This window comes from Acomys russatus, chromosome 17 (genome assembly GCF_903995435.1).
Source record: "Acomys russatus chromosome 17, mAcoRus1.1, whole genome shotgun sequence".
In the NCBI taxonomy this organism is placed as follows: Eukaryota; Metazoa; Chordata; class Mammalia; order Rodentia; family Muridae; genus Acomys; species Acomys russatus.
Window position 1 is genome coordinate 38,566,667 of NC_067153.1, and position 13,525 is coordinate 38,580,191.

Here is a 13,525-nt window from a genome sequence, read left to right on the forward strand (position 1 = left end):
CAGGTAGGGTATGAATGTACATCTGAACACATCACGTGGGGTGATGGGGACACTGGTGAGGATATTTTGGTGCCCGTGTGCGCAGGCACCTGTGAGTGTGAACATGTGACAGTAAAGCAGAAGAGTAGACACTGACTGTGTTCTGTGGGGAGGCACATACGCAGGCTGGCCATGTGCAGTGTGAAATGCATCTACAAGCACATCTTACACCCATGGTGAGTTCAAAAAGTTCTCACACCTCCCCCGCAGCCCTGCATTGTGATTCTGTCCGTCTCAGCTGTCACCCCACCTTCCTTAAGTGTCCCCTCCCAAATTCCCAGCCCAAAGCAGCCCTACTCAGGGCATCACCAGGTATCCTAGCAAACACACCCACCAGCCTGACCCCCTGACCACACCCTCATCTGTCAGGTGTCTCAGAGCCTAGCCTGGCCCTTGATCCCTACCAAGACCCTGCCCCACCCTCAACACCCAGGCTCAGACCCGGGCACAAGACTCATAAGTGACTTTATTTCTCTGTAGTTAATGTTCCAAGCCAGGCTGTTGGGCTGTCCCTGGCTTGGCCTCCCTCCCCTTTGGGGACCTGGAGGGTCCCAGTCCCCTGCCCTCCCCCCCCCCCCACCCACCCCAGCTTCCAGCCAGGACGTCTGGTCTCCTGGAGATGCCCCAGCTACCTGGGATACAGAGCTGGTGGAGAAACGGAGAAGGCTCAGACCTTGATGCCAAGCCGTTGCTGTCCCAGCCCTAGCCAGGCCAGGCTGGGGAGGGGCAGCAACAGGCTTAGGAGGGGGACAAGCTCCAAAGCCCAGCAGGAGGGAGGGAATGGGCCTTAGGGCCCAGCCCAGAGGAGAGCAGGCCCCAGGCTGAGCAGGAGCCCCCCAGCTAGGGCCCAGAGGCTGCGCCCTGCTGCGGATGCCCCGTTGCACAAATCTTTCTCGCAGCAGTCCACGTCGACTTTTAAGATCCCAGAGTTAATGAACCCCATCAGATAGTCTGAGAAAAAGTGACGCTTAACGAAGTCGCAGGAGGAAGCACACATCTTGTTCACGGAATGATCCTTCCTGCCTGGAGGAAAGAAGGAGGCATGGGGCTAAGGTCACCTCCACCTGAGCTCTGTCCCTTCCCCCTAGGAGGAGCAAGGACCCTCCACATCACTTAAGGACTTTGGAGCGAGGATGAAACAAGCCAGTGTTGTCCTGCCTCAAACTCATGCTCCTGTCCCAGGCAAGAGGAACTCCTCTGACCTCTCCCCAGATCCAGATCCAGCTTTCAGTAGGCCCCCTTTGCCCCCCCCCCTCCCTCGACAGGTCCAGACTTACTGCTGCTGGGGTCGGTGATCCGCACGCTGGCACAAACGGTGTCGGTCGGCTGGCACTGCTTCGGGGCGCAATGGCTGGAATTGGCCAAGGTGCAGTCCTGGCACCACAGGCCATGGGCTAGGCAGGGTATGGGGAAGGGGGATGACCAGGGGAACCCAGGCCTGAGCAGTCAGACCCTGCACCCCCTCTTTCCCAACCTGCTGCAGCTATCACGGCAGAACCATGCCCACAAGACCCAAGTGGGCCTCCAGGCTGACCCTGTCGATGAACCTGTACATTCTCGCCTCGCCCATCCTCTTACTCCTGCACACAGCACCCCCAAAGATAGGTGGGTTTCAAGGCAGAAAAGGCCGACCCGACTTAATAGGAAGCCCAGTGGTCCTCTGAGAATAGGGGCTGTTACGCAGTACCAGAAGCCCGGTGGAAAGGCGCTGGATGCCCTCGAGTGTGGGGAGAGCCCCTGGTGGTTGGAGCTGAGATACAAGAGTAGTGCTCCCAGGGACATGACCCCTCCCCCGCGGGCCCCGACTCACCCGGCGAGGGGCACAGGAGCAAGGCCAGCAGCGCCAGGCCAAGGCTCTTCATGGCTGCAGGCAGCATGCTCCGGGAGGGCCTGAGAAAGGCGCGGGGGCTACAGGCGGGGGTCCTCTGGGGCTCAGGCCTGGAGGAGAATAGTATCGGTCAGAGGACCCAACACCAAGGACCCTACCCTTTTTGGCCCAAGGATGCGACCATCCCCCAGGAATCAAAAGCGCGCGGTGTGTGAGGGGATGGGGAAGGGGTCCTTCCAGGCGCTCTCGATGCCCCACCCCCACCCTTTCACCAGGAACATCTACCATCACCACCTCCCCTCCAGGGAGGACAGGTCTGCCCTCTCCAGCGAGGTGGCCGCCCAAGGTCCCTACAGCCGCTGCCCTGCACCTGTGTGGGGAGGGTGTCTTCTCTCCCCAAGGAGCTGTAGGTGCGTCCGGAAAGGCGGGAGGAGAGAGCGCACCTTACCTGCCGGCGGGGGAGGGGTGCGCGCCGTGTCCCCGTCCTCGTCCCCACCCCTGGGCTGGGGGTACGGGAACCCCGCACCGAATCCCCTCCCCTGGTCCCCCGCCCCCCGCGCGCGCGCCTCGGCGCTCACCGCGAATCGGGGCGTGGAGTGCGGGCTTCGGGGTCGGGGGCGCACTCACATCCCTGGGGTGTCCGCACTCCGGGCTCAGCGGCGGGCGCGGCGCGGTAAGCGATGCCCTTCGGTCTCCCTGCGGACCGGAACCGGGGCGCAGCTTCGTCTTTCGGGGAACGCAGCCGCAGACGCGGACCCCGCGCGAGGGGCGGGGCGGAGCCGGGGTGGGGGCCGCGCGCGTCGGGGAGACGCGCGGGGCGGGGGGCGCCCTGGGCTGGAGGCCACTCAGCAGGTCGCCCTACCCGGCTTCGGTGCCCCTCGACCGCGCGCAACGCCCCCTCTAGGCCTCCTGCTCCCGTCGCAGCAGCCCCTCACCCTTGCCCACCTCCCTACCCAGCGTGGGAGGATCCTCCCCCTCGGCTTGGCTGAGGTCCCCTTGCAGATTCTCGGAAGAGCTTTGGCTGCAAAAGCAAGCGAAAAGCACAAAGACGAGGCAGTGGAGTTCGAACGCCCAGCCTTGGGGCTCCTCCCTCCCCAACCTCCACCTTACTTCCGATTGTTCCAACCAGTTCTACTCTAAAGAGTGCCCACGACGACCCCCACCGGCAACTAAGCCCCAGGGACTTTTGCCACCAACCACACCCACACCCAGAAGGTGACAATCCTGGTCCGGGGGTATAGGGAGGGTTTGGCCAGGTTCACTCCTTGCGCTCCTCCCACCTGCCCTACCATCTCTTCTGGGCTCTGGGTAAGCCACAGCTACTGTCACTCCTTTTCATATAGAAGGAAAAGTGTTCCTGTTCCCGTGTTCAAAGCCCTAGAACGTGGGGGGAAATGGTGAACAGAACCTCACATCAGACACTAATACCAGGTCCTTGCTAGATGTGTGAACATGAGCTGTCGATTTGAACTCATTGAGTCTGTTCTCCTTTATCCACACATCACTTTTCTATCTCAGTGTTGAGTTACAGGTAGGAGAACACAGCAATAGAGACTCCTGCCCAGTGCCATACCAGTCACCAGCTGACACAGCCTGTTATTGGGATCAAACAAACAGCCTGACCACTAGGAAGAGAGAAACCAGACACTTTGAGGAAGGGATCGAGATGAAGAGAATGCCGCGGGTAAGCACCAGTTCATACACAATTCTCTTCAAAATAAGTCAGTACCATAGCGGAGCCCAGGGCCAGCGGGCTGGACAGAGCCCTGAGTGAGCAGAGCCTAAGCTTACACACAGGCTGGGCCTTAGCATGGATTCTTACAGAGCAGAGGCCTGGTGAGGCTTCTAGGCGAGTGTCTTCTGTGGAAATACAGGGAGCAAGCTGCCAACAAGGAAGTGAATGGTCCATGAATCCTGTTCATCATGACCTCCGATGGAAAAAACCCAGGAGCCTGCCTAGAATTACCTCCAGTGCTAGCAAACCGAGGAGTCGCACAGAGTTAAGCACCACCTAGACTATGTTAATGTATTTATCGAGACATGCTAAAAGAAACACCTAACCAAACACTGAACAGCAAGCTTATCTGAAAGAAAAACTTGAAATAAGAAACTTCACTTAAATGAAAAAGAGCGATGGAAATCTTGCAAGAATTCTCAGTAAAAGAAATTAGTCACTGAGAAGAAGAAAAACATCCTACATAGTGCATCCTTTTATTTATATGAAATGCCCCAAAATTTAAAATCCAATAAAGTCAGAAAGATTAGCCAAGTGTGGGGGAGGAAGGAAGGGGAAATGCCTTGTTTGGGACACTACTAATAAGTGAAATGATAAAAATTTCTTTTTGTAGTAATGAAATGCCCTAAAATTAGGTCATGAATTTTGTTATGGGATGTGTTATGTCTCAATAAAGTTGCTGTTTAAAAAACATTCAGCAGAGTTAGCATGCAAATTAGACACAGATGAAGAGGGAATTTATGAACTGAGAGACAAATCTGAAGAAATTGTCACCAGGCGGTGGTGGAGCACGCCTTTAATCCCAGCACTTGGGAGGCAGAGACAGGTGGATCTCTGTGAGTTCAAGGACAACCTGGTCTACAGATCGAGTTCCAGGACAGCCAAGGCTACACAGAGAAACCCTGTCTCAAACAAACAAAAAAGGGGGAAAAAAAGAAAGAAATTGTCAAGAAAAGCTGAGGGTATAGCTCAGTGGTAGAACTCCAGCCCAGAAATGACCAGGAATGTAACACAAGAGATAGGAAGTTTAGAGGCATAAAGAACCACAAAAAAATTGTATGCAGAAAGCTGAGAAAAGTCTAATTGAAATCCCAAAGACAGTGTTTAGAGACATTCTACTTAAAATAAGTCAGAGCTGGTGAAAGGTAAGTGCTGGTAGAGATTCTAATGTATAATAAGTAAAATAACAAATGAGAATTTGCTGAGCATGGTGGTGCACGCTTGTAATTCCAGCACTCAGGGAGGCAGAGGCAGGTGGATCTCTCTGAGTTCAAGTCCCACCTGATCTACTCAAAGAAACCCTGTCTGGAAAAACCAAAATCAGACAAAAATGACAATTTACCTAGGAACAAAGTTTCAGGCCACCAAAGATATGAAAATCTAGAAAATGAAGGTGATAATTCTAAACAATCTGCTGGCAGAGCAATGAAAACCAAAGAGGGTGAAACAGTATCTTTGCCATGCTCAGGAAAATAATGCCTAACTCGGAAAGATATGCACACCGGTTTCTAAAATTAAGTGCAAAACAAATTTTCAGATAACCATAAGTTTAGAAAAACAATTTAGTAGCAAGAAAACCAATAGCCTGGCTTAAAAATTGACAAAGGGTCTATCTAGAGATTTCTCAAAAGAAGGCATACTGGCAGTTCCCAGGTTTGCAGAAGAAAACTGAGTTTCGCTGGTTACCAGGGAAACGCTAATTCAGACCATAATGAAATGTAACCTGACATCAATTAGGATGATGATCACAAGAAAGATGGAGCACCACAGTACTGGCCAGGATGTTGAGGAAGGGAATGTGTGCAGGATCTCATCTGAGGAGCAGGGTTAGAGTGATGAAGACCAGGAGTTGGGCACCAAAAGACAGTTTTCCTTAGACAGGAGGGTGAATCATTAAGATCTGCTACACAGCCCAGGGCCATAGTTAATACAATGTATTTTTTTAATTGGTATGATAAAGTATTTTAAATGCCTACATTGAAAACCTGAGAAGGTGAAAAGTTGATTGGTTTCACTTAATTACAATGTATTGTGTATCTAAAGGCTCCTTGGTACCTCTAAAATGTGCACAACTATACAACTATAATTAACCATCGGGAATACTTGTTTTGGTTTTGTTCTCTTGTGACAGTGTCATGCTGGGTGGCCCGAGCTGACCTCTCATTGTCTACCCTTCTGCCTCAGTCTCTGGAGTGAGGTTCCAGGTGTGTGCCACTACCCTGGCTGTTTGGCCGTAAAGGTTATGCCCCAAGTGCCAGTCCCCAAGTGGTGACACTATTGGGGGCTTTCTGGAAACTTTAGGAGGTGGGGGTGGAGAAATGTGGACTGGTGGCAGCCGCTACCAAATGTTCCTTCCATGGTGTCCTGCCCAAAACCTGGTGCCAAGCAACATGCACAGACAACCTCTGAGACAAGCGAAGACTAGTATATTTTCCCTCCTTGAAGTTGCTTGTGTAGACTGTCAGAGCAACAAGAAAGCTAGTATGCTGACTTAAAGTTTTTGGTTGATTATTCTGTGTTTCTGTGTTTGTTTTTGGGGCGCTTGGGGTGTTGTTTTTAAAGATAGGCCCTCATGTAATTCAGTCTGGCCTTGAACTTGCTACATAGCCCAGGCTAACCTTGAATTTCTGATCCCCACCCCGACCCCTCCCAGCCACCTTTGCCTTCCAAGTGCTGGGATTACAAGCAGGTCACACCACAACTGGAATGCTGGAATGCTTTTTAAAAAAAAAAAAAAAATATATATATATATATATATATATATATATATATATATATATATGTTAGATAAAATTCAGGGAGTTTTACCACTATTCACCCTTCACTAAATGAACGTATAAAGAAGATACTTCAACAAGGAGTGTGGTGATGAAGGGAGGCCATCAAGAGTGAGCAGAGAACTGGCTTGCATGAAGGAAAACCTAAGTCAGTTAATACCAACAAAAGCATCTGCCATGTGACTTTTAGACAGCTGGAGCCCTTGGCAGCAGCACATGCCAGTCAGGAGGGTGCTCTGGGATGGGAGATTCAAACCTTACATTGTTAAGAAGCAGCTAAGTGAGTAATGAACTTCAAACTCCTTTAGATGCTCAGGATGCAGAGGAAGGTTTCCAGGGCAACCACCAGCAGCTCTCAATGAAGAGACCACATGTGGGGCAGGCAACACGTGCAAAGACTGGAAGTGGAAAGACACCAAGGATGTAGCGCTGGAAAGAACTGGTGGGTGGGCAGGGCAGTCAAAGGATCTGGGAATCCACAGAGAGATGAGATAGGGAGAGACCGAATATACCAGAATGCTCATGGTTTGGGGTCCGCACTATAGGGCATGGACTGTGTCCTGAGAACTGTAGTGTGCCACCTTGGCTGTAAGTGAGAAAAATTTCTCTTGAAGAGTGTGTAACTAACTTCTTGTAACATTTGACTGGCCCATGGTACTCAGAGGGTAGGTCAAACATTATTCTGAATGTTTCTGTGAAGGTGTTTTTGGATGAGATTAACATTTATCCAGCAGATAGCAGAAAGAACATTTCTCTTCACTTCTCTCCTGTATTTCTAGGCTCCCACTGTGTATCCCAGGCTAGTCTCCTCAAGCCACTGTCACCCACATGACCCAACCAGATCAGCATTTACTACATTTTATTTATTTGTTTGTTTGCTTGTTTATTGGGGAGTTGTGTCATGGCTATGGGTGTGTTGGGTGATGTTACTACAAGGGAGCTATGAACAAATATCTACTCACCCCAGATGGGGAACCCGCAACAGACCAAAGTAAGGATACCACTAAAGTCCAACTTCCTGAACAAATGGTTTTATTCATTTTAGGGCTACACAGAGAAATATGGGCACCCCTAACATGACAGAAATGACTCAAAGACAGCTGTGTCACCAAAAGTCCATCCAAACATAGGCTCAGAAATGCTGGAAACCAAGAGCACACTGCGCAGCCTGCAGACAGATCCATAGGCTGCAGAGTGTCTCTTCCAGGCAGCTCAGCCGGTCTGTGTCTCTTTTGGGTGGTTTGGTTGGTCTGAGAGTGGGTCTCAGTGGTCCTCACTGCTTATATACACCTGCTAGGTAAGGGTCCTAGTGAGTCTAGTAGGTTCCAGGGACTTCCTGAAGCCTTTGTGTGAGTTATTTCCTGAACTTAAGGGGCCTCTCTACAGGATAGACTGTTTTGCCTACCTTCAAAACATCCTGAGTCCTGTGACTTAACCAGCTTTCCTCCATGGTCGAGGTTCGTCTAGGAGGAAATTGCTACACAACAGGGCAGAGGTTGGAGGTTAAAAGATAATTTATAGGAGTCAATTCTCACCTTCCATCCTGTGGGTCCTAGAGACTGACTTTAAGGCTTAGCAGCAAGACACTTTACCCGCTGGCCCGCCTCGCTAGCACACAGATTAACTTTTAAATGGGTAAATCTGGGCTAAGTAAACTGTACTCTATACTGTGGGTGGGCCACATCTCATCAGCTGAAAGTCTAAATAGAAAAAAAGCCCGAGGCTACCTGAGCAAGAACGGATCCTGCTAGTCCTAAGTTTGGGCATGGATCTATGTGGACTCTTGCCTGTTGGTCCACCTGTAAGGGTTAGAACTGTCAGCGCTCACAATCATATGAACCCCTTCTTTAAAATAACCCTGCATATTTACACATTCCCTTGGGCTCTGAAGAACCCTGAGTGGTGCAGGACACTGGTGAAGGATGGTGATTAGATCTCACTGTGGTCCATTCTGGTCCTCCCTGGTCACAAAAAAAAAAAAAGGAACTGGCGGGGATGGGATTGCTAAGGATTGTTTTAACGTATGGAAGCACCCAACAAGGGTAGCCTTGCCCTCACTACCTTCTATCAACCTGTCCTCACTCAGGACCTCTAAGCCAGCATGATGCTTCCCTGTGGCAGCAATAGAAGATGGAAATCATGTCTGTGGGGCCTTCTGTGCTGGGGAAGAAGACAGACTAAGGTAGCACAGGCCAACGGGAAGGGGGTTCTTTGCTGTGGTGTCCATGATAGGAAGGAACACCTGGGATGTAGATAACAGTGTAGGCAGGATCTCCCTGAGGGGAAACAGCAGAGATGAGGAGGAGCAGGGATTGTATACTGCAGAAAGCCACAGGGACCATCGTTTGGGCCATAGGCAGGGCAGCATCCAGATTTGGTCATCCTTAACCATATTTGGCTCATCTGTTTCTTATTTCATCCTACCCCTCATGAGGCAGGAGACAGGACAGTATTTCTAGATGTCCTAGCAGAAGGCTGGCTTCTGCCTCCTTTATCAGTTGACTCTGGCGTTCCACACAGACATGGTGTAGCTATGAGGAATCCATGATGGTAAGGAGACTTTCCTGACAACAGCCAGCACCCCCAGGATGGAAACCTCCACCAAGCTTCTGCTCAGAGATGTAGGAGGTCCCTGTGAGCCTCCGGTGAGGCTGGCCCCAAATCTCAGTCTCAAGGAGAGGGGGTGAAAGGGGCTTGCAGGATAGCTTCCCTTGATACCACCCTTAGACATCCTCAGCCCAGGAGCTCCCTCACCCTTCCCTTGGTCCAAGCTAAACTGACTTGCTTTTTTTTTTTTTTTTTTTACAAAGACAGCACCTTCAAGAACAAGTCACAAGGACTGTGGCTTCTGCCTGCGTTCCCCTCAGCACTTCCATGGTCCCAATCCTGATACAGTCACCCACCACAACATAAATCAGCTCAAAGCCGGGTGGGCATAGTGGCGCAAGCCTTTAATCCCAGCACTCAGGAGGCAGAGGCAGGCCAATCGCTGTGAGTTCGAGGTCAACCTGGTGTACAAAGCGAGTCTAGGACAGCCAGGGCTACACAGAGAAACCCTATCTTGAAAAACCAGAAAAAAAAAAAAAAGCAGCTCAAGTGACAAGAGTTGAACCTGCCAATACTCCATGAGTGAATTTGGGAGTAGACCCCGCCCATCCAAGCTTTCAGATGGGCCAGAATCCCCAGCCTCAGGTGAGAGCACAGTCCAGTCTGGAGCCCCCCCCAGCAAAGCACCTGGATTCCTGCCATAGGCACTAAGAGAAAATGGATTTGCTGTTTTAAGCTCCTACATTTGAATGTAATCTGCCTTCCACACCAGAAAACACAGGTGGGTCTGGCCTAGCTTATGCATGAGCTAGTGTGGGGGCAGAGTACAAAGGGAGGCTAAGATGGAGAAAGAATAATGTGAGGAGGGGAAAGCTGGCCTCTTGGGAGCACAGAAAATGGAGAGCCTGAGACCTGCTCTCCCCAGGCTGGACTTGGTTGCCAGGGAGACGAGATTCCCAACCTGGTTTCCAGGCTACTCTGACTTCCTCCTGATGCTTTCAGTCTGTTGGTTTTCCCTACCAGGATTTTTGCAGGCAAGAACAATGGTAACCATGATTCATAGAAGAAAGTGTCCTTTTAAATGAAAATGAATTGCCATGATGTCACCTGGCCCCTCTCGCCTGAGCAGCCCTCCTCAGGGAGCGGACTTTGACTACCTTCTTCCAAACTAGCCTGGCCCATACTGCTGTTTCTAGGGCCACGAGTTAGCAAGGACAGTGAGTCTTGACCCTGCCTGGGACTGTCTGCTAAGTATGATGCAAGGGTTTATGTGTTCATGGCCCAGTGTTTGTTTATTTTCCTATTAATTTTTGGTGTGTGTATGTTCATGTTGGGGGCACGCATGTGTGTACATGTTTGTGAAGGTCAGCAGTCAACCTGGGTGTGGTTTATCAGAAACTGCTCATCTTGGCCTGGGCATGGTGGCACATACCTTTAATCCCAGCACTCAGTAGGTAGAGGCAGGTGGATCTATGTGAGCTCCAGACCAGCTGGGTCTGCATATGGAGTTCTAAGCCATCCAAGGAAAGAGGGGGGGGGGGGACACTGATTTTTGAGACAAAGCCTCACTCTCTGGAGTTCACCAAATGGGCTGGCCTGGTGGGCCTCAGGGATCCATCTGTCTCCGCCCCACCTCCACTCCTTGTATTAGGGTTACAGGTGTGCCCACGGGATTCCCTGAGGCTGGAGTTACAGATGATTGTGAGCCACCATGTGGGTGCTGAGAATCAAACCCCTTTTCCCTACAAAATCAACAAGTGTTCTCAGTTGTTGAGCCAACCCTCCAGTTCCCCATTCCTCTTTTTTATGCAAAGGAATTGGGGTTGCTTCTCAGCACTAGTGTCAGAACCAGGGACAGAGCCAGTGTTGGTCTGTAGGCCACTAGCTGCCAAGGACCCAAGACAGAAGAGGGCAGATGGCAGGGGTGAAGGGGTGAGAGGCCTGCTGAGGCATGCTGCAGAGCTTGCTGCTTTGGCCAGGGCTGCCAGGACTCCTCCAAACAGTTGCAGACAGCTTGGAGGACTGGCAGATGTTGGCCTTACTGCAGTGGTTCACACCCAAGCATGAAGAGACCATTATTTGCAAAAACTTGCTAGTGACAAGCACCAGAGGATGCCATGTGACCATGGGCCAAGCCTGGAAGGGTGAGGAAGATACTCCCTAGACCCTCAGAGAGAGTGTGGCCCTGCTGACACCTTAGACTACTTGGCAGGCTAAGGCAGGAGGATTGCCATAAGGTTAAGGCCAGCCTGAGCTACATAGTGAGTTCCAACACAGCCTAGATGACAGAGAAAGACATTTTCTCAAAAACAAAGAAGCCCAGAAACCTTCTAGCCTTGTGGTGTCTCAGTAATATCAATCTTGCTTATTATTCACAAGACCCTGGCTTCAGTCCAGGACAACAAAGCCTGCCCTCTAGCCTCTGACTGCTTGAGAAAATGAGAACACGCCTCTGGTGGAGTAAGCCTGTGGTGATCTTTCACAAAGGCCACTCCAAGCTGCCATGATGCCTCTCCAGCTCACCAAATAGGCTAGTCTGGTAGGCCATGGGCCTCAAGGACCCTCCTGTCTCTACCTCCCCTCTGCTGGGATTTCAACTGTGCCCATGGCCAGTGGAGCCTCTTCAGGATGAACTGCCCATCCTCCAACATCAGCATTTTATTATGGCCAGAAAAAAAGTTCGAAGAATTGAACAACCAGCACCCATATCCCCAGCACCACATGTCTGTTAGCCTGCCAGGTGTCTCCCTGTCACTCCAATCCTCCCTCCCATCTTGACTTCTTGACAGGCTTCAAAAGAAGCTGTGGACATCTGCATAGTCCCCTGAGACCTCAGCATGCCTGCCGTCAGCTATTCAGTCTTGCTATGTGATATTGGAGGTAGAAATCTTAATTAGTGAATGGGTGAGCCCCGGGTGAAGCTTTCCACAGCAAGTTCTATCAACCTCATGATACTCAAAGCCCTCTCCAAATCAGACATTGCCATCACACACACACATAAACATGTACACACACATACCACATGCACACACACCTCACACAATACATAACACACACACACTACACATCACACACGCACACATACACCATACACCACGCATGCACACACACCACATACACATACACACACAACACTTACACACACATACATACACACAACACACACACACCACATGCACACACACACATACCACATGCACACACACACATACCACATGCACACACACCACACATATCACATATACATACATACATACGCACAAATCATGTATACACACACAACACAGGCATACACACCACATACATCATACACACATACATATACAAAACACACACACATACACACACACACACACACACACACACACACACACACACACACACACACAAAATTCCCTCCTGAACATTCACAGTTCTTTTCTTTTCTCAAGGCAACCATTAGGAAATCTAGAAAGGCTTTATCTACATACTGTTTCCCCTGGCCCTAGCCAAAGAGGAAACCCATGGTGTCTTAGTTTTCTTTCTTTTGCTGTGGTAAAGCACTGACCAAAACCAACTTTGGAAGGAAAGGGTTTGGTTCAGCTTACAACTTCTGGGTCACATTCGAAAATGGAGGAAAGCCAGGGCAGGAAGTTGAGGCAGGAACTTAAGGCAGGAACTTGAGGCAGGAACTGAAGCAGAGGCCAGGGAGGCATGATGCTTGTTGGCTTGCCCCCATGACTTGCTCAGCCTGCTTCCTTACATAAGCCAAGGCAATCTGCCTCGAGGATGGCCCCCCATCTCCAGTGGGCTGCACCCTCCCACGTCAAGTACTAATCAAGAAAACGTCCCACCAGACATGCCTACAGGAAAACTTGATGGAGGCATTTTTTTTTTTTCAGTTGAGATTCTTTCTTCCCAGATGGCCTTAGCTTGTGTTTGTTTAGTTAATGAGAAAAGAATAGAAACAAAAAAAAAAAAAAAAAAACTTAACCAACACACATGGTGTGTTCTTTTGTGTCATTTCTTGTCATGTGTCACTACAGGCTAGCAGTTTGTCCTTTGCCTTGCTGAGGAACACTCACTCAGATGAATATCCAAGAGTAGGCTTGTCTGTCAGGTGCAGGACGTAGGCACAGACGTGGACTTCCCACACTCTCCAGGCAATAGCTGGGTGTGGTGTGGTGTGTGTGTGTGTGTGTGTGTGTGTGTGTGTGTGTGTGTGTGCCTCTATACTGCAACCACATGGGTGTGTGCAGTGCAGACACAGGCACTTTCTGTGATATTGATCAGCTCTGGGATCTCCCTCATAGTTCCCTCTGCTTCCTGCCCTGGAGTCTTATATATTCCTGTAGTTCTTATTCTTACAAGAGCGCCTGAAACCAACACTGGGGGTGCTCAGTGCCACATTCCCTGACACTGGGTCACGTACAAAGAAAAGACAAGGCTGAGGAGATGGCTCAGTGGATAAAGTGTTTGTCAGACAAGAAGGAGGACCTGAGTTGGACCCCCCAGCACCCACGTATGGCTGGCACAGTAGTGCTGTAATGCCAGGGCTCCTACAGAAACTGGGAGGAGGAAACGGGGAAATCCCTGACCACACACAGTCCCGGCATGTGT

General features: G+C 50.4%; 1 protein-coding gene across 2 annotated transcripts; it reads right to left on the bottom strand.

Annotated features, from left to right (window-relative positions):
* Positions 1-487: 487 nt before the first annotated feature.
* On the bottom strand, positions 488-2,641 carry LOC127201290 (lymphocyte antigen 6H). 2 transcript variants are annotated; one of them, XM_051159739.1, is made up of 4 exons: positions 2,495-2,641; positions 1,850-1,977; positions 1,317-1,433; positions 488-1,062 (listed from the first exon to the last, which is right to left on the bottom strand). In XM_051159739.1, coding segments are annotated over exons 1-4 (483 nt in total). In that variant the 5' UTR covers positions 2,497-2,641; the 3' UTR covers positions 488-826. The 2 variants fall into 2 exon arrangements, with proteins under 2 accessions (XP_051015696.1, XP_051015697.1); XM_051159740.1 differs by having other exon boundaries at positions 2,446-2,629.
* Between the last annotated feature and the right edge of the window lie 10,884 nt (positions 2,642-13,525).